The sequence below is a fragment of the Bison bison genome, unplaced genomic scaffold, assembly GCF_000754665.1.
Source record: "Bison bison bison isolate TAMUID 2011002044 unplaced genomic scaffold, Bison_UMD1.0 scf7180017864239, whole genome shotgun sequence".
Lineage (NCBI taxonomy): Eukaryota > Metazoa > Chordata > Mammalia > Artiodactyla > Bovidae > Bison > Bison bison.
In genome coordinates this window covers 8,284,811-8,310,586 of record NW_011494811.1, presented here as the reverse complement: position 1 = coordinate 8,310,586, position 25,776 = coordinate 8,284,811, and the positions used below count along the sequence as shown (strand labels likewise).

Below are 25,776 nucleotides of genomic sequence, written 5' to 3'. Positions count from 1 at the left end.
TTGGAGGGAATGATGCTAAAGCTGAAACTCCAGTACTTTGGCCACCTCATGCAAGAGTTGACTCATTGGAAAAGACTCTGATGCTGGGAAGGATTGGGGGCAGGAGGAGAAGGGGACGACAGAGGATGAGATGGCTGGATGGCATCACTGACTCGATGGACATGAGTCTGAGTGAACTCTGGGAGTTGGTGATGGACAGGGAGTCCTGGCGTGCTGTGATTCATGGGGTCGCAAAAAGTCAGACACGACTGAGCAACTGAACTAAACTGAATCTGTGTAAACGAAATTATCTGTATAGTAATCTGTCCTTCTACAAGATTCAAGTTAATCAATTTATGGCCCAGGATGAACCATGTGGTGCCAAGATTATCCCAAAATGCATCTTATGGGTGAGGGGCCTGGTGCCATTCTGAGTTTTAAGACATTCCTTTCTTTCATTAACAGACTGCTAGTGACTATATAGGAGAAGGCAATGGCACCCCCACTCCAGCACTCTTGCCTGGAAAATCCCATGGACGAGGAGCCTGGTAGGCTGCAGTCCATGAGGTCGCTAAGAGTCGGACACCACTGAGCAACTTCGCTTTCACTTTTCACTTTCATGCATTGGAGAAGGAAATGGCAACCCACTCCGGTGTTCTTGCCTGGAGAATCCCAGGTATGGGGGAGCCTGATGCGAGGCCATCTATGGGGTCGCACAGAGTCGGACACAACTGAAGCGACTTAGCAGCAGCAGCAGCAGCAGTGACTATATAACATCCAGCTGAAGACTAGCAGGAGGGTACTCTTTCTGCCCGCTTCTGATGCCTATGTCAGAAGCTTTCTTTATCTCCTTTATACTTTAATAAAACTTTATTACACAAAAGCTCTGAGCAATCAAGCCTCGTCTCTGGCCCCAGATTGAATTCTTCTCCTCTGGGGGCCAAGAATCCCGGCGTCTTTTCGTTCAACAACAACCTTTCATTACTTCTCATGTCACTTGAATCCAAAGGACATTTTTTGCTCTTTTCACTTAATTCAGAAGCACTGGTAACCACTCCCTCCTTAAAAATGTCTCAATCCTTAGCTTTCATAAAAAAAAAAAAAAAAATTTCCCTGATTCTCTGTATACTCCTCCTCTTCTTTGCAGGCTCAACATTCTTTATCCAGTGAGTATACATTCAAGTTCCTTCATGTCCACTTCTCATGCTTTCACCTATCTCCATAGATTCAGTAACTTATAACTGTATTATATCACCAGACCAGACCTCTTCTATAAACTCTAGATCTTTATACCCAGGTTGACCTCTCCTCTTAGATAGCTTAAATGTACCTCAGTAACATGTATATGACCTGTCATTCCCCCAGGTCAGATATTCTCCCAGTGTTCCCTGTTTCAGAGGAATTATGCAATTATGAATCTCCAATACTTTGGCCACCTGATGTGAAGAGCCGACTCATTGGAAAAGACCCTAGTGCTGGGAAAGATTGAGGGCAGGAGGAAAAGGGGGTGACAGAGGATGAGATGGTTGGATGGCATTACCAACTCAGTGGACATTAGTTTGAGGAGATTCCGTGGGGTTGGTGAAACAGGGAAGCCTGGCATGCTGCAGTCCATGGGGTCGCAAAGAGTCAGATATGACTCAGCAACTGCACAACAACAACAATGCAATTATGTAGCCAGAAATCTGGGAGCCATCTTTCAAGATCCTTCTGATTACACTTATATCTAATGTATTACCAAATCCTATTAATTCTATCTCCTAAAACCCTTTCAAATCTCACCATTTGTCTAGATCCTCATCATCTTCCAATTCCAAGCTTCCATCATCTCTCCCCTAGAGCATGCCAAGATCTATCTAATCTGTTTACTCAGACCCTCTCAATGAAAGAATCACTGAGGACTCTTTCAATGATTATCCACACTGAAGCCAAACAGGTCTTTTCAAAATTCAAACCAGATCACGTCCCCTTCCTGCTGTAACATCCATCAGTAACTTATCAGAACCCTCCAACGTATCCATGGTCTATAATGACCTCAAAGTCTGTCACGCCTCAGCTCTCAGCATTCTGCCCCTTGCCCTGAGCATGATAGCCACAGTGACTTTTCCTTTCTCTTGTAAGCTTCATCCTCTTCCATCACAGGAGATCTTTTAACTTGACATTCTCTCTATCTAAACATCATTCATTTCCCTCTGTATCTAGTTGACATCAACATTTATTTAGACCTTAACTCAATTGTCATGACCCTAGTGAACCTTTCCCTGACCTTTGGACCAGGTCATCCCTAATAATTTTAGACACAATGTACCTCTCCATCACAGCCCTTATCAAGGTTGCAATTTTATACCCATCTGTGTCATGACATGATTAACACATACCTTCCTGGTGAGCTGTAAGGTCCTATTTGACCCTCCAATACCTAATACAGTGCCTGGCATATAATATATGCTTGCTAATTGAGTGACTATATCAATGTTTTTGTTGTTGTTTTAGTTGCTAGATTGTGTCTAATGCTTTTGCAACCCTGTGGATGGTAACCCACCAGGTTCCTCTGTCTATGGGATTTCCCAGGCAAGAATACTAGAGTGGGTTGCCATGTCCTTCTCCAGGGAAACTTCCTGACCCAGGGATTGAGCCTGTATCTCCTGCACTGCAGGCAAATTCTTTACCACTGCTCCACCTGGGAAGCCCTGACTATATCAATAAACAGATACATTCATAGATTCTTACAGGGATCTCTTTATACAATTAATATCATTAAATTTAGTGTGAAGTACCTTCCTAAATACCTCCTGTATGCTTTCATCTATGGTAATTTTTGTCTTTTCATATGGATGATATAGTCCTCAGAATTATACATTTTATGCCTACTGTGCATACAAAGCCCCAATACAGTAATTACTTTTTTGATTAGAGGAATTGCCCAGTATCCCAGGAAAGGGAATTCCACAGTTCTAAAACAGAAGGACCATACACAGTAAAGGGCTTTCTTTCCCCAGAAACTATCCAAATCAGTGTTTTTCAATTTTGTTTAATTAAAGCTCATAGTAAGAAATAAATTTTACATAGTGATTCAGTGTTTACACACATGCACACGTGTATACACAACTGAAAATATTTCTCAGAAAATGTTTTCTGTACAAGATGTTCTCCATTTCTGTTCTGTTTCAATCTTTTAGTGCGCCAGTCAAGACCCATTAAATCGATCTATGCCCTGTGAAGAGTCATATCTTATGGTTTTAAAAACCTGCTTCAAACTATCCCCAAAGGTCTTGCACGTCAGCCTCTCTCATAAATAGACTTGTTTTCAAGACATTTTTTAAGATTTAGAACAGAATTTCTTACTGTCCCTAGTTAAGTCAGTTATTAAAAATATTAGCCTGCCCCAACATACCACTTTCAACAGTCCCACATGGGAAATGAAGACTCTGGCTCAGCAGGGCCCAGCTGTCATGATCCACTTGCTGTTGATATGTTATTTCACTGCTAACCTAGTATTACTGTATAACAAAATTAATAACAAAAGCAGCCAGGAGCAGAGCCCTTGCTCTGTGCCAGGTCTTGGATCATACGTCACATGTAACTCCATCCAGCGATGAGTGAGAGACTCACGAAGCCCCGGTGCCCCAGGAGGTCAGAAGCAGGAATCACAAAGCTCCTTAAATCCCAATTCTCGACTGAGATATTTGCAAATTCAAACCTTTTCTATGGGAAATATGACTAGGAATGAAAGGTAAGTCTTAAAACAATTCACACCAAGGAAGACTAATTCTTATATTAGCTTGAAGGCAGAGTGGTTTGGGGAAAAGAATACAGAAGTTGGAATCAAAAGCAAGCTGTTTCACTCTGTTTAACAGGCTTTGTGTTCATCTACCTCACTAGAACTGACTCAAATACATTCTTTTTTATGGCTGAGTAATATTCCACTATACATATATGTACCACAACTTCTTAAAATATCATATATTGATGCACATTTATGGAATCTAGAAAAACGGTACTGATGAACCTATTTGTAGGGCAAGAATAGAGATGCAGACATAGAGAACAGACTTTGGACACCATGGGGGAAGGAGAGGGTGGGATGAACCAAGAGAGTAGCACTGAAAAATATACATTATCATATGTAAAATGACAGCTAATGGAAAGCTGATGTATAACACAGGGAGCTCAAAGCAGTACTCTGTGATAACCTAGAGCAGTGGGATGGGGTACAGGGGGCTTCAAGAAGGAGAGACCATATGTATACTTATGGCTGATTCACGTTGTTGTATGGCAGAAGCCAACACAATATTGTAAAGTAATTATCCTCCAATTAAAAATGAACCTTTTTAAAAAGTGAGTTGTTGAAATATTGCCTGACTTCAATCTTATTTTTAAAATAATTATAATTTTAACAATATAGAATATGGACAATCCAGATATTTGCTAGGTACATACTAGAATATTTGCTTGTACTGAGTTTAAAGTTTAAAAAAAACAGTCAAAGAAATATGCTCTCCATTCATCTTTATGCTTGGAGTTTGATTCCATTAATTTAGACCAACAGAGAGCAAAGTAACTAAACTGTGTACTCACCAGCTCTTACCTCAAGGTCTTAATGATGACATGCTAGCAATATGTGCTCTGAGTTTAGGAAGGCAAACATAAGAACTGCTTCTACCATTTCTGAATATTTTATAAAGCCTAACTGAGAATTGACTATGCCAAAGCCTTTGACTGTGTGGATCACAATAAACTGTGGAAAATTCTGAAAGAGATGGGAATACAGGACCACCTGACCTGCCTCTTGAGAAACCTGTATGCAGGTCAGGAAGCAACAGTTAGAACTGGACATGGAACAACAGACTGGTTCCAAATCGGAAAAGGAGTACGTCAAGGCTGTATATTGTCACCCTGCTTATTTAACGTATATGCAGAGTACATCATGAGAAACGCTGGGCTGGAGGAAGCACAAGCTGGAATCAAGATTGCCAGAAGAAATATCAATAAGCTCAGATATGCAGATGACACCACCCTTATGGCAGAAAGTGAAGAAGAACTAAAGAGACTCTTGATGAAAGTGAAAGAAGAAAGTGAAAAAGTTGGCTTAAAACTCAACATTCAGAAAACTAAGATCCTGGCATTTGGTCCCATCACTTCATGGGAACTAGATGGGGAAACAGTGGAAACAGTGGCTGACTTTATTTTTCTGGGCTCCAAAATCACTGCAGATGGTGACTGCAGCCATGAAATTAAAAGACGCTTACTCCTTGGAAGGAAAGTTATGACCAACCTAGACAGCATATTAAAAAGCAGACACACTAATTTGTCAACAAAGGTCCATCTAGTCAAGCCTATAGTTTTTCCAGTGGTCATGTATGGATGTGAGAGTTGGACTATAGAGAAAGCTGAGCGCTAAAGAATCGATGCTTTTGAACTGTGGTGTTGGAGAAGACTCTTCAGAGTCACTTGGACTGCAAGGAGAGCCAACCAGTCTATCCTAAAGGAGATCAGTCCTGGGTGTTCATTGGAAGGTCTGATGTTGAAGCTGAAACTCCAATACTCCAATGCCACCTGATGTGAAGAACTGACTCATTTGAAAAGACCCTGATGCTGGGAAAGATTGAGGGCAGGAGGAGAAGGGGGTGACAGAGGATGAGATAGTTGGATGGCATCACCGACTCAATGGACATGGTTTGGGTAGACTCCAGGAGTTGGTGATGGACAGGGAGGCCTGGCATGCTGTGATTCATGGGGTTGCAAAAAGTCAGACACGACTGAGCAACTGAACTGAGAAAATTAACCACAGTGCTAGGTCCTTCATATAACAAGTCATCAACTAGTAAATTTTCATTACAAATTATCACCAAACTACTCAAAGCTCTGTGCTGACCTAAATAGGAAGGAAATCTAAAAAAGAGGATGTGTGCATACATATAGCTGATTCACTTTCCTGTACAGCAGAAATTAACACAACATTGTAAAGCAACTATACTCCAATTTAAAAAATTGTTTTTTTTAATTATCACTAGAAGCCCTTTCCACAAATTTTCTGCCAACACTTGGATTGTCTCAATACAACCAAGGGAGCTACTGTGAAAAACCTGGGGAATTTTAGTTAGGTTATTGGTTTCCTTATAACAATGCCTACCACTCTGGGTAGTTTATGGAGATTAGAATAATATGAGCAAAATCTTTATAAGCTAACCACTGGAGTAAAAATTACCTATAAACTAGTATTGTTTATTGTGTACAAGATTCTTTTACAACTGTATTATATACGCAGAGAGAGCTTTCTGTGTAAGCGCTCTGTGTGTGTGTATAAACAAATACCCTAGGAAAAATAAAAATTTAAATGTTGACCCTGCAAACCAAAACCTATAAAATTATACTAAGAGCTAAACTACAAAATAAAATATTAGGAGAAAGTGGGAAAGAAAGATAAAGACAGACTTTTTTTTATTTTAAAAGCTAAATTAAATGGAAATTACTAAGTATTAAATAAATAGTCCAGGAGCTTCTTTTGGAAACTGATCTGTTTGTTGAAATTCAGTATGTATATATGAAATATTCACACAACTGCTTCATTTCCCTATAGTCATGAAAATTATTATTGCAGTAAATGTGAAATCTGGTATTATTAACAAATATTAAGAACAAGATAGCAGAGTAATTAAAATTGCTTCCAGGAAATTTTAATTCCCTTTGGCTTTAAAACATGGCAGGGAAAAGCAATCTGGTTACTGAAGGATAACATCTTTTGCAAAGGAGATAGTTGCAAATCTTGAAAGCAAGACCACCTCAGAAGTTTTGAAAACACAAAGCCATTAAAGAAATTGCCCATAATTCTGAGTGACCATCACAATCCTGATTATTATGGAATGAATGTATGCCTTCTCCCAAAACTGATACGTTGAAACCTTACTCCTCATGTGATGGTATTTAGGAGGTGGGACTTTGGGATTTGATAGGATTCAATGAGGTCATGAGGATGGAGCCCATCATGACTGGGATTAGGACACTTATAATGACAAGGGAGCTTGCTCCCTCTGCTTGGCTTCCAATCATATGAGGAAGATACAATGAGAAGTCAGCAGTCTACAACCAGGAAGAGCACTCTCACCAGAATCTGACAATGCTGGCACCCTGACCATGGCTTTGCAGACCACAGAACGGTGAGAAATAAATTTTTGTTGGTTATAAGCCACGTGATTTAGCAACAATCATGTCCAAATGTTTTAAACACACATATGTTTCTATTGAGGCATCTAAGAATTGGGTAATTTTCTGTCACAGATGGTAGTAGTCCAGTAAAACATTTCAGAAGCAATAATCCCACACAAGAACAGATTCTCAAACAGATCTCTGCAAGAGTCTGGGGCTCAAAAACATTTCATTGTATTTTTTCAAGACCATCCAATATCCTCCCAGAGATGGACATGAAGTGAAACACTTTTTCCTCAAGGCTTGGACGGTCAAAAACTAAATCACAAGACCACCAGGATCTTTATGAGTGTTTCTCAATTTTGACTATTCATTTGATTGGGATGGAGGTTGAGGAGAATTGAAGGGGATCACAGGAGTTACTCGTGTGACTCCACCTCTCAAAAGAGTGATTTTCATGCATCTGGAGTGAGAAACAGGCATAAGTATCAATATTTAAATCTTCTCAAGTGATATAACATGTAGCCAGGGTGGAGAAGCCCTGATCTACTTCAATAAGCCCTAAATGTTGGCAGCCACACAAAAATACAGCCACAAGGGTCAGCCTCAGGCTGTCAGGTTTGGAAAACTTTGCTCTCACACCTTGCTACTCAAAGTGTGGACCAGTATCAGCTGGGAGTTTCTGAGCAATGCAGAATCTGGGACCCACACAGCGAATGCATCAGAATCTGCTTTTTAGTGAGGTCATCAGGTGATTCCTCAAGCTCATGAATACACTCATCTTGTGTATCCTTTCCTCACTTTTAAGGATAGGAAAACCGGCCAGGGACGTTAGAAAACTTGGCAAACACGGGTAAAGGGAATTTAGTGGGGGAGAAAGATAGAATTAGATCTCACTATCTAAGACTTTCTCTTCCGCCATTATATTTCTGAACTGCTGTTTAAACTTTTGTTTTCATGTAATATAAAGGAAGCCCTTCCTCTTTACAGGCCTATTTCTTCAGACAACAAGGAAAATAATGACATTCAATTTAACACCACTACACATTAATCCCATTCCTAAAGGAGATCGTGTACAAACCATGAGGTCAATAATTTTGCTGACAGAAGTTTCTGGAAGAAGAAAGGTTATATTCAGTCAATGAAAACAATGTAAAAGCATATTAGATGTTTCTCCCCTTCCTAGGAAAATGATGCCTTTCCTCTACTGCAACATTAGCTGTGTCTGGCATGATTAGATACTTATTGAGGTTTTTGTTTCATTTATTTTGTTTTTAATGAAAACTACACCCTTTTCTGATCCAGAAATTTCATAAACAATGAAAGTATGGAACACCTGTTGAGGTGTTAAACCTCTCTCTCTTCCTCTCATCATTTTTATGCAAATTACCCTAGAGAGAAGTATTTCACCATACAAGCACAGAGAAATTTTCAGATATTTTAACAAGTGCTACCATAATGCAGGAGACCAGAGTTTGATCCCTGGGTCATGAAGATCCCCTGGAGAAGGGGATGGCCACCCACTCCAGTATTCTTGCCTGGAGATTCCATGGACAGAGGAGCCTGGTGGGTCCCAGTCCATGAGATTGCAGAGTCGGACACAACAGAGAGACTAACACTTCTGCTTTTACAAGACACAAAGGAATTCTATAGAGTCCTGAGGAAGAGAGAAGACGGGCAGTGGAGGTAGGAAAGGAAAGGTCTTCACAAAAAGAAGCCAGAAACACTGAATAAAACTTGCTCACAAATTTATACTTTTTCCAAGATCTAGAGCTGCTTCCGAGGAAAGTCAACCAGATTCTCCTTCTGATTATATTCATTTAGTCCTAGCCTTGGAGAAGCACATCACCTAGAAGTCATTACTCTTATTCTGAAAGCCCTAAAACCCTGGCACAGAGCTCCTCCAACAGAGGTTAAACCCACAAAGTGAGCACTGGAAGGGAAGGACTGGAGTGTAGACTCTCACAGCTCCAAGTATTACCCCGCCCTCCACAATCCTCTGATTCAAAGAGCAAAAGAATTCAAATTCCAAAAATCAGTGGCCAAGAAGGGAAATTTGGAGCTTGAAAGCAACACAATGAAATTCATGAACCAATCACTAATGTTTTCTAAAAGGGATTGAAAAGGGTATTTCAACACTGAAAAGTGAAATTGAAAGGTCTCCTGCATTGCAGATGGATTCTTTACCATCCGAGCCACCCGGGAAGCCCAAGAATACTGGAGTGGGTAGCCTATCCCTTCTCCAGCGGATCTTCCTGCCCCAAGAATTGAACTGAGTCTCATGCATTGCAGGCAGATTTTTCACCAGCTGAGCTACTGACTGTCAAATATTCATTATAAAGTTACATTTGATTTAGAATTTTGGTTAGAGAAGGGAGTAGGGACAAGATAGGGATAGGAGACTGACCTACAAACTATTGATACTGTATAAAATAAATAAGCTACAAGTTATATTGTACAGCACAGAGAGTATAGCCAATATTTCATCATAACTTTAAATGTAGTATAATCTACAAAAATTTTAAATCATTGTTATACTTCTGAAATTAATATAATATTATAAATCAACTATACTTACTTCAATTTTAAAAACCCACTTAAGAAACATACATACATACCCCTCAGAATTTTGTCTCTCATATGAGCCGGCCTCCTATTAAAATCTGAAGCTACATGTTTCTAATCCACAAAACAACCAGACTGATCAGGTTAATTACCTGATACTCTTTTTCTGAACCTCTGGAAGAAGAATACAGAAATCACTTCTGCACACAATCACACTGAGCAAAGCTCTCTTCGGCTGCATTATTTTCTTCCAAGGAATGAAAAGGGAGCTAGAAGGCAAAGTGATAATGCAGGTGATATCTAGAGCTTCACACTATACCTAGTAATCTTCCAGTTTTCTCCATCTCAGTTTTCCCCATCTCCATCCCTACCTCCATCTATTCCCAGGTGCTTGAGCCAAAACCCCATGCTTCACACCTCTTCATTCGTGCCATCCAATTCATCACTTATTGAAATTCATCCTTTTGCAAAATTCAGGCTCAAATTGAATAAAGCCATTGGGGTATGACCTAAATCAAATCCTTTGTGATTACACAGTGGAGGTGACAAACAGATTCAAGGGATTAGATCTGGTAGACAGAGTGCCTGAAGAACTATGGACAGAGATTCATAACACTGCATAGGAAGTGGTGACCAAAACCATTCCCAAGAAAACGAAATACAAGAAGGCAAAGTGGTTGTCTGAGGAGGCTTTATAAATAGCTTAGGAAAGAAGAGAAATGAAAGGCAAAGGAGAAAGGGAAAGATATACCCAACTGGATGCAGAATTCCAGAGAAAAGCAAGGAGAGATAAGAAAGTCTTCTTAAGTGAACAATGCAACAAAACAGAGGAAAACAATAGAATAGGAAAGACTAGAGATCTCTTTAAGAAAATTGTAGATACCAAGGGAACATTTCATGCAAGGATGGGCACAATAAAGAACAGAAATGGCAAGGACCTAATAGAAGCAGAAGAGATTAAGAAAAGGCGGCAAGAATACACAGAACTGTACAAAAAAGGTCCTAATCACCCAGATAATCACAACGGTGTTGTCGGTCACTCACGTAGAGCCAGATATCCTGGAGTGTGAAGTCAAGTGGGCCTTAGCAAGCTTTGCTGCAAACAAAGCTAGTGGAGATGATGGAATTCCAGCTGAGCTATTTCAAATCCTAAAAAAATGATGCTGTGAAAGTGCTACACTCAATGTGCCAGCAAATTTGGAAAACTCAGTAGTGGACACAGGACTGGAATAAGTCAGTTTTCATTCCAATCCCAAAGAAAGGCAATGCCAAAGAATGTTCAAATTACCATAGAATTGTGCTCATTTCACATACTAGCAAGGTAATACTCAAAATCCTTCAAGCTAGGCTTCAGCAGTACATGAACTGAGAACTTCCAGATGTACAAGCTGGATTTAGAAAAGGCAGGGGAACCGGAGATCAAACTGCCAACAATCGCTGGATCATAGGGAATTCCAGAAAAATATCTACTTCTGCTTCATTGACTATGCTAAAACCTTTGACTATGTGGATCACAACAAACTATGGAATATTCTTGAAGAGACTGGACTATCAGACCACCTTACCTGCCTCCTGAGAAACCTATATGCAGGACAAGAAGCATCAGTTAGAACTGAACATGGAATAATGGACTGGTTCAAACTTCAACACTAAACCCTAATAATTTTACCAGCAGAAGCACCCACTTCTCTTAAACTCTACAGGTACCATCCCAGGCAAAATACCCCACCATTTCTTGCCCAGACTATCACAAGAGTCTCCTGGCTAGTTCCCTACTGGCACTGTTCTTTCCTCCAACCCAACTTGCCATTATACAGCAAATGACCCCTGCAGCCAGAAGATCTGCCCACTGCACTTGGAATACAATGCAAAAGCCTTTCCCTGAATAGTCAGGTTTCTGTCTCTCCACCCTGGTTTTCCACATTTCTCTTTTTTTGTCCACTGAGATGCAACTACACTGGCTTCTAAGCTTCACAAACCCAGCCACTCATTTTCTCTTCCTTCTTAGGACTGTTTACAAGTTTTCTCTGTCTGAAATAGTCTTCTGTCCATTCATCATCTATGTACCTCTTACTTTAGGTCTTAATTCAACACTACTTTCTTAGGAATGTCTTCCCAGACACCACCTCCCAGTCAAAATTAGTCTCAAATACACTTGACCACAGCACCCTCCCCTGTTCCTTCAAAATGCTTACCACAATTTATAATTTATATTTGGTTTGGGTTGGTTAAATGCCTGTTTCCCCACCAGACTACAAGTTCCATGAGGGCAGCGACCATGTCTGTTGGTTCACCACTGTACACACACAAAAGTTTGTTGAATGATCAAATCAAATAGAAAAATTCTTATTCCTAAAGTCATACAGTCAATAAGTAATTAGTAGAGCAACGCTAGACATTGTCAAGAATATAGATAGGGATTGTGCTAGGTATTTTTTTTTTCAAAGAATGGACAGTTCTGTTAAAAAAAAAAAAAAGATTAGGTGTTCCAACACAGATTTCCCTGAACTCTGGAAACTTGTGAATTTAAATCATGCAGCACATATTACTTTTTAAACTTGTCTTCTGGGTGAGTGGTATCTATAGATGTATTTAAGTTTCAGAGAACAGAAACAGCAGAACAATCCCTGAGGCACATATAGCACATTTTATTGGGGTTAAATAAAATCCTGGCACAGATGGCTAAACAAAAGCATAAATAATTTATATGTCATGCCCACATCCACAATGTTGATTTCTGGTAGGTGCATTACCCACTTCTACTATGTCAACAATAGAATATAAGACTGGTATGTTTCAGTCCTCACAAATACACCTTTATCCTACAGCTCTGTATCAAAGAAATGTGTGTGTGCGTGAGTATGTGTGTGTATGTGTGTGTGTAGACACATACGCTTTGTACCTTTCACAATGAGACTAATTATTATATAATAATATTGGCAACATTAAGCAGACCATCACTGTGGGAGTTTGAAATATGCAAAAAAAATCTGTTAATTTATTCAAACTTGTTCAGCTGTCATCAAAGATATAAATATGCCTCCACTTTTCATCTCCTTCAAGATCAAAGGTACATTTTTAAGTTTCTGTGTTTCTTTGATGGCATTAAATTCATTGTTCCATCCAGCCAAAGTGGTTCAGGATTCACGAGCTATTTTAACATATATTCCTGAAATTCTAATGGTAGGAAAATAGCAATTTTGTTATAGAAAATATTTCTATACACACACACATAAAAGAATGTCCAACAATTCAAGGTTTCTACTTTTAATAATTGGTGTTTTCTTTATGAAAGATATGTTTCTTAAAAGTACACTCATCAGCATCATTAAAAATAAAAAATAACTGCAATGATGGCCTGTATGATTTGTAGTCTCATAGTACAACAGAAAATCTTCACCCATGTAGATACAAACAAATTTTTACTGAATTTTATTACAATGATATTTCTTAAAATACATAAGGATGTAAAACATTCACTAGTTACATAATCTTGGATAGAAGCTAAATCAGTCAAGTTACGTTTATCAGTGGGGAGAAGTATTACATATTTAATGTTTAAGCATCATTTTCAATCTTGAAAATAAACAAACCTTGTTTTTTCAAATGAACTTCAGCTCTTATAAAGGGATTCTATTTCCTTTAGAGTTTACCTTTTAAGGCTATCAAACACTAATGGCAAGATAACTAATGAAGAATTTCAATTAAAAGACTAGTCTCAGCTCCACACCTGGTAGAAAAATAGAAGCGAGGCTTTTCTAAATGCATTTATAATCCAATTAATTGCTAAAGCTTTGTCCTATATATATTTTTTAATTTCTACTATCTATGCAGTAGGAGCTAATTGTTCAAGGGAAAGATACAGATCACATATTCAAATTTCTCTCCTTTGGCCAGATTTAACTGAGCCGGTTACAAAAAGAAGCTAAATTTCTGCCTTCTTCTTGAGCTTACCCAAGCATTACCAATTACTGAGGCAAAAAGAACTGATGCTTCTTTGACTGTAAGTAGTAGTTTTTTGTCATTGTAGGGAAGAGTGGTGTTTGTTTGTTTTGGGTTTTTCTCCAAATAAGTACGCCCTTGGTAAAGTGAAGCCAAATGTCTTTAAGCTAAGATCCACCAGGATAAAACTCAAGAAAGTCTCAGCTATTTAATACTTTCCTTTCTTCAGGTTAAAAAAAGAAAAGAAAAAACCACTCCCACTTTAGAGAAAAATAGGAACAGGTGAATATTTTTTAAGCCCTTGACGAGGCACAGTGCCAGAGCCACCACATTTGTGAGTTTGCTGAATCTTTCCAGCAACCCTGCAAGGTAATCATTAATACTGTAATCCTGTAGAGTCCTAGATGTCACCTAGACCGATGGCTAGAGTCAGGATGGAAGTCTGTGTCGAGACAAGATGGAAATGCCTTTTATCTGTTGAGAGCACTGTTTTCTGCCCTACAGAGTTCCAGAAAGATGACCAGTTACCTTGACTATGGTTGCTCTAGTAGAAAAAGAGGCTGCTTAGGAATGAACAAGAAGAACATATCACACCTTTCATTCCTCACTCTCAGAGGAGATCTTTCATTTCTGGGCCCAGTTAATGATGCAACTCTTCTTTCAACCTGTAATTCCTACTTTAGTCCATCATACTTATACACATTGGCCATATGTGATGCCAGTTATGGACACATCTCATGCCCCGAGATGAGTCAGTACAGTGAACCATCATACATCCACTCACTCTGCACCCAGCACTTATAAAGAGTACAGCAGGAATATATGGCAAAATTCTTACCCCTAGAGATAAATAATCTGGTTAGGAAGTAAGACTAGTATTATACTGCATGGGAAGCCAAAAATGACCCTAAAATTTCTAGACTAAAAGATTAAAATATTAAAGACACCTTTGACAGAAATGGGGAAATACCAAAGGAAGTAAGTCTGCTTGACACCAAAAACAATGATAAATTCAATGCTGTGGCCATACTGAGTTTTAGATAACTTGTGGGGAGCAGAGGAGAAATTCTGTAGGCCACTGGTAACATGGGACTGGAGAACAGAAAGGATAAAGTTTAAATTATGACAGAGGACAAACTTGCTCTGAAAAGAAGGGTATAAGTGTAAGAAAAACAGTTGAAAGTTGAACATGAGTTGAACCTCCCCTTTGGGAGGGGAGAAAGGAGGGGATGTGAGGGAAGGGGAGTGGAAAGAGAATAGAAAATTAAAGGGAAAATGGCAAGAGAAAGTACAAAGTCACAAAAGCCAAAAAGTGAGGAGAGGATAGGGGAGCAGAGTCTTAAATCCTGCAAAACTAGAAAAATATGGACAAATGAAAGGTTTCTGGATTCACAAGAATGTTCACTTGTAACCTTCTAGGAAGTCTCATGGAGAAGGCAATGGCACCCCACTCCAGTACTCTTGCCTGGAAAATCCCATGGATGGAGGAGCCTGGTGGGCTGCAGTCCATGGGGTCACGAAGAGTCGGACACGACTTCACTTTCCCTTTTCCCTTTCATGCATTGGAGAAGGAAATGGCAACCCACTCCAGTGTTCTTGCCTGGAGAATCCCAAGGACGGAGGAGCCTGGTGGGCTGCCATCTATGGGGTCGCACAGAGTCAGACACAACTGAAGCGACTTAGCAGCAGCAGCAGCAGGAAGTCTCAACATTTCAGTTTAGTCAGAAATCCACCGAAAGGAGGTTCGAAAGGAAGTGGTGACCAAGAATTAAAGGCATCAACTACAAATGGTGCATTCAAAGTGTTAAACATCTAAATAATAATAATAACTAGCTACACTAATACTGACATGGAACTTGTTAAGTGCCAGACTCTGTTCTCAGCACTTTGCACATATCTTCTCATTTAATCCTCACTTCAGCACCGTGTAAGCTAGGCACTATTATTACTTGCATTTTGCAGAGCAGAAAACTAGGGACAGACAAGTTCGTCACAGAGCTAGTAAGCATCAGAGCCAGGACTTTAATGCAAGCCTCCAGAACCCATGGTGCCTAACCGGTGTGTACCCTGCCCATCACAGAAAGAAAAAGGGGGCGGGAGGAAACATTTGTTTTATCATTGTGTTCAATGTGCAGCCCCAGTGCTTAGATCAGAGTCTAGTACATGGTGGGCACTCAACAAATTTATGTCAAATTATCGAATTAGTGAATGATTAACTAGGAAGAGTATGAAGGTCAAGCAAAAGGATGGGAGTTATTTTAGGTGAGTTTATTCCCAGACTGTTTAATCCTCATTGAAAATTTTCTCTATTCTCTCAACACTGTGAAAATAAACTCATTGTGCTATAATTTGTCCCAAATTAAAAATATGCCAGGAGACATGAAAAGGCTTACAGAAAAAATGAGGATAAAGATGAACTTTTGCTCTTTCTTAGTCTAAGTGAGTTGTTTTCCAGTTAAACTTGGTGACCTGAGGCTGACCCTGCAGGCTCTAACAAGCCAAAATGTATCCTGTCTCTTCTTCTGATTACTGCACAGGACTGCCAGCTGCTTCTCAAGGCGGAACTCACTCAGAAGATACATAAATTGATATAGACCAATTTCCAAGGATAAAACTTACCATCAATAACTCCTAATGCAAAATCATTTTACAAAAAGAATTAATTAGAATCAACAAATTTATAAAGTTATTTCCTATATAAAATAGTCTACGTTTTAAGGCTTAGCGATCAGAACAAAAAATGACAGTAAGTATTTCAGCTGTATATCCAGTTGCAATAAGAGATGAATGTGAGATCACTCACACATTCACCTTTCATGCTCTCAAGAGTCCCATCTGATTTTCCCCATTCAATGTGATTTCCATGTTCAGATCTACACATTGGTTATCTAAATATTTTAAACTATGCAATTACTGATACAAGCTTACCTAATAGATTTAATCAGCCGTATTTTAGAAAAACATCAATTCTAGACTTGGTTAATTTAGGAGACAAAATTAAAAAAAAAAAAAAAAAACATTTATTCAACTAGTACACAGTGCTCTCCACAGCGGAGGACATAAAAGTATGTGTAAGGTACAACCCATATCCTCAAGCAGCTTAGTCCATATCCGACACGTCCCTGACTTCCCAGCTATTTGTCATTATCTCTAGAAACTGCTGATTGTGCACCTAATCTCAGATCTAAAATCATATATCTTGTGAAATCAATAGGACTTAGTACTTATGTTTCCCTGATGGGACCAGACCCAATAAAGAAAGAAATCCATTTCAATAAGATTTCAAATTGCTTTTCAACCACTCTTCCTTTATAAATTATTTCACTTCTTATTTAATTTTCTTATCTTTTCCCATGTGAAAGCTTAATATATCAAAAAAACCATTATCTAGAATGTATACAAATACTTCTTTGCATTAGTAGTAATATTCATAAACAACCAAATACTAAAATAATGTCTAAAATGCACTCTGAAATATGTGACAATATTGTCAGTGTTCATTTGATCAACTATCTTTCAAGACCAAGTCTTTCTAATATTAAAACATCTACATTATATAAAATGAGAATATTCAAATGACTCTTTTTAGTCATTCTTCAATGATGAAAAGGAGTTATATCCTACATTATTAAGCTAGCATATTTAGTGAAATACACTGAGGATGTTTTTTCAGGCTTGCTGAGGTATAACTGACAAATAAAAATTGTATATATTTAAAGTACATAACTTGATGATTTCATATCGTATACAATCAAGCTAATCAACATGTCCATCATTTCACATAGTTACTATTCTGCTTTATTGTGTGTGTGGCAAGAACATGAGACTGGATTTTTTAAAATTCTATTAGTAAAGAAAAATATTTTACAAATGTCCATTTCTTACAACACATAAAGACTACTTTCTTTGACCTCAATTTCCACAATAATTACCACTGGTTTTGTGATTTGTTATTCAGGTTTATTTGTTTTCACACTGCTGCTGCTGCTGCTGTCGCTTCAGTCGTGTCCGATTCTGTGCAACCCCATAGACGGCAGCCCACCAGGCTCCCCCGTCCCTGGGATTCTCCAGGCAAGAACACTGGAGTGGGTTGTCATTTCCTTCTCCAATGCATGAAAGTGAAAAGTCAAAGTGAAGTCACTCAGTCGTGTCCGACTCCTAGCGACCCCATGGACTACAGCCCACCAGGCTCTTCCGTCCATGGGATTTTCCAGGCAGGAGTACTGGAGTGGGGTGCCATTGCCTTCTCCGATCACACTGTATCTATGTTATTCATAAAAGTACTGTATGACACATTTTAATTTTTCCCACTAAAACTTGATTTTGTTTAGGACATTTCAGAGCATCTCTCAAAATATGGTTTCTAACCCTACCAAAAAGAAAAAAAAAAATCCCTAAAACCAAGATTCAAACTTGATGACGGATAAGAAATAAAACCTCTTAAAGGAGTACTATACCTCCAATCATATTTTTTGAGAGTTTAATAAGTTTGGAAAACTTTGAAGAATATTTATTTTAGCTCTGTATTTCATTTTTAAAGTTTGTATAACATTGAACTACTAGAATCATGTAACATCCTAGGTAAGTATCTGTAAATCTGTAAACTATCTTTTAATAAAATCGAAGCATTATCATGAACTGATTCTCCTTGATCAAACTTAATCAAAATTACATTAAGACATCTGATGAGGAAATTTTTTGTTGAAACAGAAAATATGTATTCATCCTTCTAATGTGAACATTATTTATACATAATTATTCTGCAAAACTTCATATTTTATATATACTATCACCACATTGAGATGGTTACAATAACATTTTGTTCATCTGCTAAAGCGAATGTTATACTAATCTAAAATTTGAATTTGTTTCCATAAACTGTTTTTACTAATATCACATTCAGTCAGTCAGAAAATGTTGGTTATCATCAACTAATATACGATTGCAATTCCTTTCTTCATTTCACTTTCTTATGGGTCTTCTATTTTAGATATTTTCTGCCAAGAGTGACAGCTAACTTCATTGAGTTTTAACCCCCAAACTTGAGGAAAAGGACAGAAAAGAGAAACAGATGTAAATTAGTTTACCTGTGGCAGAACCTGTAGTGCCCTCTTGTGGTGAATCTTAACTACAAGACAGTGCAACCTTTTCCTAGACTAAAGGCTGGAGAATGTGGAAGCATTGTTCCTCCATGCTAGCAAGCAGCTGTTATTAACAATGAAAGCAAAAGATAAATATTAACTAAACTAAAAGACTCCTTTACAGAAATTTACTCAGTCACTGTCAAAAAAATCATAGCTACTCCCTTCTACTCTATAAAATACTGTGCTATAGGTTTCTTTTAGTAGGGCAGTTGACAGACGGCCAAGCGTGTGGATTTCTACCTCTGCAGTCCATGGGGTCGCGAAGGGTTGGACACAACTGAGCGACTGAACTGAACTGAACTACTTCTGGAATCAAGCAAAAGACAGACAAACAGAGCAGTTTCTAGTGAACACAAGGATGTCCTGGGATAAGCAACTCCCTAGTCAACAAAGTACTGCATCTGTTATATAAGGCAATGTGGACTCTGAAGAATGGGACAATCCTCTGGCTTACTCATAAATATAATTTAGGAAGTGGTCAGTGTAATTTCAACCTCTGTGATATTTTAAAAGTAGAACTGATACATCATGAGACTTGGATAAACCAAAGCTTCAGAAATTCTAAGTGGTTTTATCAATATCCCCTGAAGAATGTTTTAGATCTTTCAAGAAAAAATATCAAGTACTCTATACCAAAAAAAAATTTGTCCTTCATCATTTTTTTAAATTGGATGATACTTATGAGTCATTATTTCTTTTTTTTGTTTGTTTTTAAATCACTAGTTTTCTACTTCCTCTCCTATAGGATCTCATTTAAGATCTCAGTTTTTACAAATATTAACTATAGCACAAAAATTATTTTAGATTTTCCTATTGGTAAGAGCAAAGAAAGTACTTGGGGAGGTATTTCAAGTAAAATGGAAAACAGTATACTGAGTTGCTTCTCTTGAAGGTTAAACAGTTCATAAAATACTGCTTTTTCTGTTTTCTTCTTTCCTGAGCCCCTTTTTTTTCTCTAAAAAGAAAACACTTCTAGTTTTTCCTAATGTCTAAAATATTAAAGAACAATAGCTATATTCTAATTTAAAAGAAATTATTTTTATAGTTAAAAATTTCAAAATGGCAACTAGTTACTGTCACTCAAACTAACAATGTCTGCCTATTTGCTAAGGAATCAAAGCCAACATATACACAAAAATGTACTGCCCAAAGCAGTAATCACATTGAAGGCCTTGGAAATATTTTGTTTTGTTTAAATCTAAAGTTCTACCTAAAAGTCTTTAAAAAACTGCTACTTTCTTTCAGGTACCTACCCTCTACCCATAAGTGTACTGCTCCCTACAGCCCAAAACATATGGATGAAGAGCTTGCAAAAATACTGAAATTTAAATAAGGAAAGCTAACCTAATAATGTTTCAGACACAGATTCAGTCAGTAAGCACTTTGGATGGAAGCCTTCTATGAGACATTGCATGTCTGTAATGAACTCGCCACATAGTTCCTAAACTTTCTCTTCCTAACTACATACTTTGATTTTACTAGCCAAAAATGTATCTAAATCTTGCTATTGCATTTATGCTCTTGACCTTTACAACTTCTTGGAGTAAATAATGTGCACTCTTTGCCTATTAGAATCACATGTAATGATTGTAATTCCTTTTATTTGTCTAAAAATGATCTTATCTTTTATCTTAAAAGAGGAATTTCCTACTTGTACCATTTGGGTATTTGGCTATATAGTATGTTTGTATCCATCCTACTCAATGGCCCTCATTATTTATTTTATAGAGTTTGAATCACCAATAACAATTTGAAATGCTTTCCCATAACAGACTGAGTCAACTAAATAAGGAAAATAAAAATCCAATCTCATGAAGCGTAAAATAACAGCAAATAGGCCATAGTGCCACTCTAGGGCAAAGAATACAGCACCATTATTCTGGAAAATTGCAACTGAGGAGTTTGGAACTCTATTAGGAAATCCTCATGTTTAAAAACTATACCCAAATATATCACACTTCTTGCTCTTTTGTTCTTCATCAAGAAGTATTCTGATGGATTTCTAATTGACTGAGATTTCAGCTCATTAGTGATAGCCTAATAAATAAAAGCTTGTATCCCTCCTTTTCTCTCTCCCCTACTTCTTGTTCCCTCCCTCTCTGTATTCCGCTACTTTTTACATCTCTCTTTTGCCCACTGAGTGTGTGAAAGAATGTATTTCCTCTGCATCTGTCTTGGTGTCTGAGTGGATACCTGTCTGTATTTTATCTGTGTGCAGCTCTACATATGTTTGTACTCCATTTGATTCTCACTAAAAGATCTGATCTTTTCACAAGAAGAAAATGAGGTTGTGTCAGAAAAAGAAGAATTTCATGGAGGACAGGTAAATAGCCAATCCCAAACCATCTTTCTTCAATTCTTAAATATATTGGGAGTACCACTTCCCTTTTTTTCCACTAAAGCTCTGCAAATACATCACTTTCAACGTTGTTAAGTTATTGAATAATGAAATCTTTACTGTGACAAACTCAATCCATCTGTGAGAACCCTGATGGGTATTTTCTGTTAATCTCAATTAAACAATTTCTCAGAATGAATTTTTTTATTTCTCTGCCAAATCATATACAAATGACGACAACTGTGGGATATTCCCACAAAATTTAACACTGTAATTCTCAATTTCTGAGGTACTTCCTATGTAAGTGGCATTGAGACATTTCAGTACTGATTACACACACAAGAACATATACTTACCTCAAATATCTAACACATTTCAAACAAAGCTGAGAGGTTTTGAGTAGCTGTATAGTAAGTTAGCCACATGCAATTAGAGGTGATATTTAAAATGCAAAAACAGATGAATTTTCATTTGTACTAGCTGCTATCCATGGAAAGAAACATTAAGCCAGTGAAGCAATTATAACATGAAGTGTAAAAAAGATAAAACGTTCATTAATTTGGATAGTGGATTTAAAATGGAGGCAATAGAAGCAGCTATTTCTAAGCCACATAAAGTAAGTCATAATTTCATGGTATATCAAAAATAAAAGATATTCTGCAAACTGGCTCATAGTTTCAGTCTGTATAAGAAGTTTCATCCAAAGATGCTATAAGAGTAAACTTCAGTCAATTCTCATCTACTTTCTAGTTACCGTGCAGAGCAATAGAGAACCCTCCAAAAATTTTTAAGGCCTTCTCTTAAAAGTCCTCTTGCAGACCAAATTGCATGGAGTTGAAATAACCCAAGAGGATGAGAAAGCTGAAAAAAAACGGGCTCTATCTTAAAAGCTATATCTTAAATAGCTAATTCCAATAAACTTTAAATTTCCCAAACTGGTTGTTTTAATAGTAATATCTCTTTGTACTCCAGGTTTCTATACAATATTAATATAGGAAATAATGTATAAACATACAAATTGTCTACCATAATGAGTTCATATTTTATATTATCATAAAAAATCAAACACACACTCAAAATCACACTGGAATGGCTAAAAATATTATAGTTATTTTTTAAAACTAGACCAGGCCTATTAGCCATTTTTTCCAACCCCAAAAGGTCAGTTCAAGACTTGAAACAGGCATTGATAAAATAGGAAGAAATAAAGTCAAAAGTCACAAATTAAAGCCTAATACCATGTCAGAGATTGATGAAAAGTACCTTGGGACACTTACATTACAGTCCCAAAATCAAGGGAAATATTTCCAAACCTAGTTTTAGAAGAGATTATATCCTAAGAATTAACAACTTAATCTATCAATTCAGGAAAAGCACAATTGTGCCTCTCTCTGTCTTGCCCACTAAGCAGGGAGCTTTTTGAAAGCACAAGTGTCTTAATCATTTTTTATCCAAAGGATTCCACAGAGTGTCTCTTGTATAAGGCATCCAAATAAATATTGTTTAATTGAATGAATGAATGATTAAACAATGATTATGGAACTGCATAGAGCATTTCCATTGCTTTAGTCCAAGATCTACTGTAACTAATATGCAGAAATGTCTTTCTTATAATTCTCCAAGCAAAGGATCTCAAAATAAAATAACTGGCTTCTGAAGGAAAAAAGGACAACTTTAAAGCATATTTTACATATCTTGCTTGTAAAATTAAAAATTATATAAAAAATTTGAAAACAAGTCGAAGATGTATATTTCAGTAAAATGCAAAGTTTACAAGGTCCTAAAAGGTGAAATATATAACCATCCCCATTCAAATATCTTAGAGGAAATGAAGGCAGAAATGGACAGAAATTTAAAGTCACTTTAAGGCAAGAAAACCCTAGCCTCAGTAGCAAGGTAGGACGGCGTTTTTAAAATTGTTTCTTTAGTTACTTTAAAAGCACAGTAGCTATTGTGTTCCCTCTATATTTCTCCTGTTTAAGTCAAATCAAATATATCATATAGATCAACACAGACCAATGCCTCAGAAAAAAGAAACTTCAAATTTGACCAAAATAATAGCCTTTCCCTTTTTCCAGAACAGCCTCTTTCTTAGGTTCAATTCCAAGCACTAGGCTCCCAAACACTAGGCTCCTTTGAACGGTGCCCATTGGGCCTGAAAGCCATTCCAGAGACTTAAATCTTAAGGAGCCACTTTCACAGCCATTCCCAACTTAAGGGAAGCCCTTCCACCGAGATTAAAAATTTGATCAGTCTCTGCAGTCTACTTGATTTAAAAAAAAAAAAAAAAAATGTGGTGGAAAGATGAACAAGAAAGACATCCCTCAACAAACTCAACTCTGTTCTCCAGCTGTACCTCCTCCCTACCCGCTACTCCCCTTCGACTTCCTCTGCTCCCGGCTCTGGACAGGTGGGAGGGGGGTGAGTAAGTCTTGGGGAGGGGCTGCAACAAACTTTCTTTCTGCCACCTCGTTCCCACCCCCACCTCACATCAGGTCCACCTGGTAACTGAGGCCATTGGAAAGGGCCGCCCGTATCCCCCTCCCCCCCTTGGGAGAGGGATGAGATGAGGTGGATGGGGGCGTGGGTGGGCAGGATGCAGGTGGAGGGGTGTTCTGACTGTAACTCTTCTTACCACTGGAGCGCCTGACGATGTTTTCCAGAAACGTGTTCTGCGGTGCCACCAGCCCTCTCTTGCCCCCCGGCATCCTGGGTCTAAAGAGCAGCGGCCAGGATCCGCGGCGGGGGAGGGGGGGTTGCAGGAAGAGAAGGTGGAGCAAGAAGAGGAAAAGGTGGAAGAGAAGATCGAGCCGAAAGAAGAGGGGGCGCGGCGGCGGCGGCGGGGTCCCCTGACTGTGTCTCCAGCCCGACCCGGATGAGCAGCTCTGGGGAGAAGGACCAGGCAGTTCATGGTAGTAGCACTCCCCCGGCCGCCGCTGCCCAGACTGTGGCGGTGCCGCGCACGGGGCTCGGGAACTGCAGGCTCCGCGGGGCACAATGCGCCTGCGCCGCCCCCGCTGTCGCTGTCCCGCCGGTGCTGATGCTGAAGCTGCCGCTGAGGCTGTTGTCGCGGCGGCGGTCCCTAGGCGCGGGATCAGCATTTCTCCCCCTGCCCCGACCATCGGGGCCGAGGGAGCAGGAAAAGCCTACTCAAAGCCCTCTTCCTCTCTCCCTTCCCTCATCCACCCCTCTGGCGCGGCTGGTTCAGGGTTGCCCGGCTGAGCCCAACTTCTGCCCGGCTGCGCGCCCGGTGGCCGCTTTTCTCTTCCCGGAGATCGAGGCTAACGCTCGCTGTCCAATGGGTCCCTGAAGAGGGCGAGAAAGTGGGGAGAGGCAGGCAGGATGCCAAAGAGAGCAATAGGCAGTCAGAGGGGGTCACATCTCCGTTTCTCCTGCCAAGGTCCAGAGTCCCGACTGCACCCGGGAACGCGGCTGCCGGGGCGGAGGTGTTGATCATCTCCCGCTCCAGCCCAGGCTGAGAACGGAAAGGGGACTGACTGGGCGGCGCGCGGGGACGCAGAGAAGCCACCTGACGCTGCTACTGCCCCCCTCTGGGCTTGGGCTCCCGAAGCTTAACAGAGGAGCTCTCTGCACCCGCCCTAGCCCACGCCTTGGAGCCAGAGCCACATAAGGTCCGAGCGCAGAGCTGGGGGGGTGAGGGGGGGTGGTGGAGGGGCTCGGAAATGGCCCCTGCACCCCAGGCTAGGTCTGGCGCTCGGTGGGGCGCTGCGACCGCACTGGGATGCTTCCCAGGGCTGCGGAGCGCAGAGGCGAGCGGCGAGCCCCGCCGCCGCTAAGTTGCGGGAAAGGTTGCACTTAATGAAACGAGTAGGGGAAGAGGGTGACTAATTCACCCTCCAAGAGAAGGAGAGTGCAGCGAGCAGCATTTGCAGTGGAAAAACCGTGAAGGCGGTGGGCGCGAAGCTGCCCAGGACCGGAGACTGCGAGCGGGAATCGTTTCCTACAAAGCTCGGAACCAGCGACAGGAGGGGAACCGTTAAAAACAGAGCCCACAAGCCAGAGTCTGTGACGGAGAAGGGAAAATAGCCTAAGTGTGAAGGGACCGGGGCAACTGAGGAAAAGAAATGAGGGAGCTCATGATGGCAAGGATACCTCCTTTTATCTAAGGCCGTGGTTCTAAGTGGTCCCGGACTGGAAGCACCTCCTAAGAACTTGTTTAAAATGCAAATTATTCGGCTGTACCCCAGAGTTCGGAAACCAGGAACTCTGGGAGCTGGGGCTAACAATGCTTTAAAAAGCGCTCCGGATAAATATTCTTCTTGCTCAAGTTTAAGAATAACTGATCTAAGGCTTTCGCTCCGGAGGCTTCGCCCGGGCCTGTCTAGAAAGGACGACTGCATAAACAGGGAAGAGGAGTGAGGACAGAAAGTGCGCTCCCACCGGGTCAGAGGTTAGTGGCGAGGCAAAGCATAAAGTAGGAAGGCTAAAGGAGAGTTGGATGGGGGCGTCCCTTTTGCTGGGACCTGTGCTAGATAACCCTTGCTAGAAACGATCAAACTGGGCTGCTCAGAAGCAGTAGGATTCTCCCTGGAAGGGGTCAGAAGAAATAACCTCTGCTCTGCCCCTACTCTGGGCAGGGGAATAGGGAAGCGGGGATGGTGTCTGGACTTCCTTTGGAGACCCCTAGATTACCAAGTGCGC

General features: G+C 39.7%; 1 protein-coding gene across 1 annotated transcript in view; it reads right to left on the bottom strand.

Moving 5' to 3' along the window:
* The window catches only part of KCNH5 (potassium voltage-gated channel, subfamily H (eag-related), member 5), a gene marked incomplete at its 3' end in the record, with an annotated part of 232,481 nt that extends 208,659 nt beyond the window's left edge, over positions 1 to 23,822 (bottom strand). Inside the window, exon 1 of the mRNA XM_010846828.1 lies at positions 23,750 to 23,822. Within this exon, the coding sequence (XP_010845130.1) occupies positions 23,750 to 23,822 (73 nt within the window). The remainder of the gene's footprint in view (positions 1 to 23,749) is intronic.
* Positions 23,823 to 25,776: the final 1,954 nt, after the last annotated feature.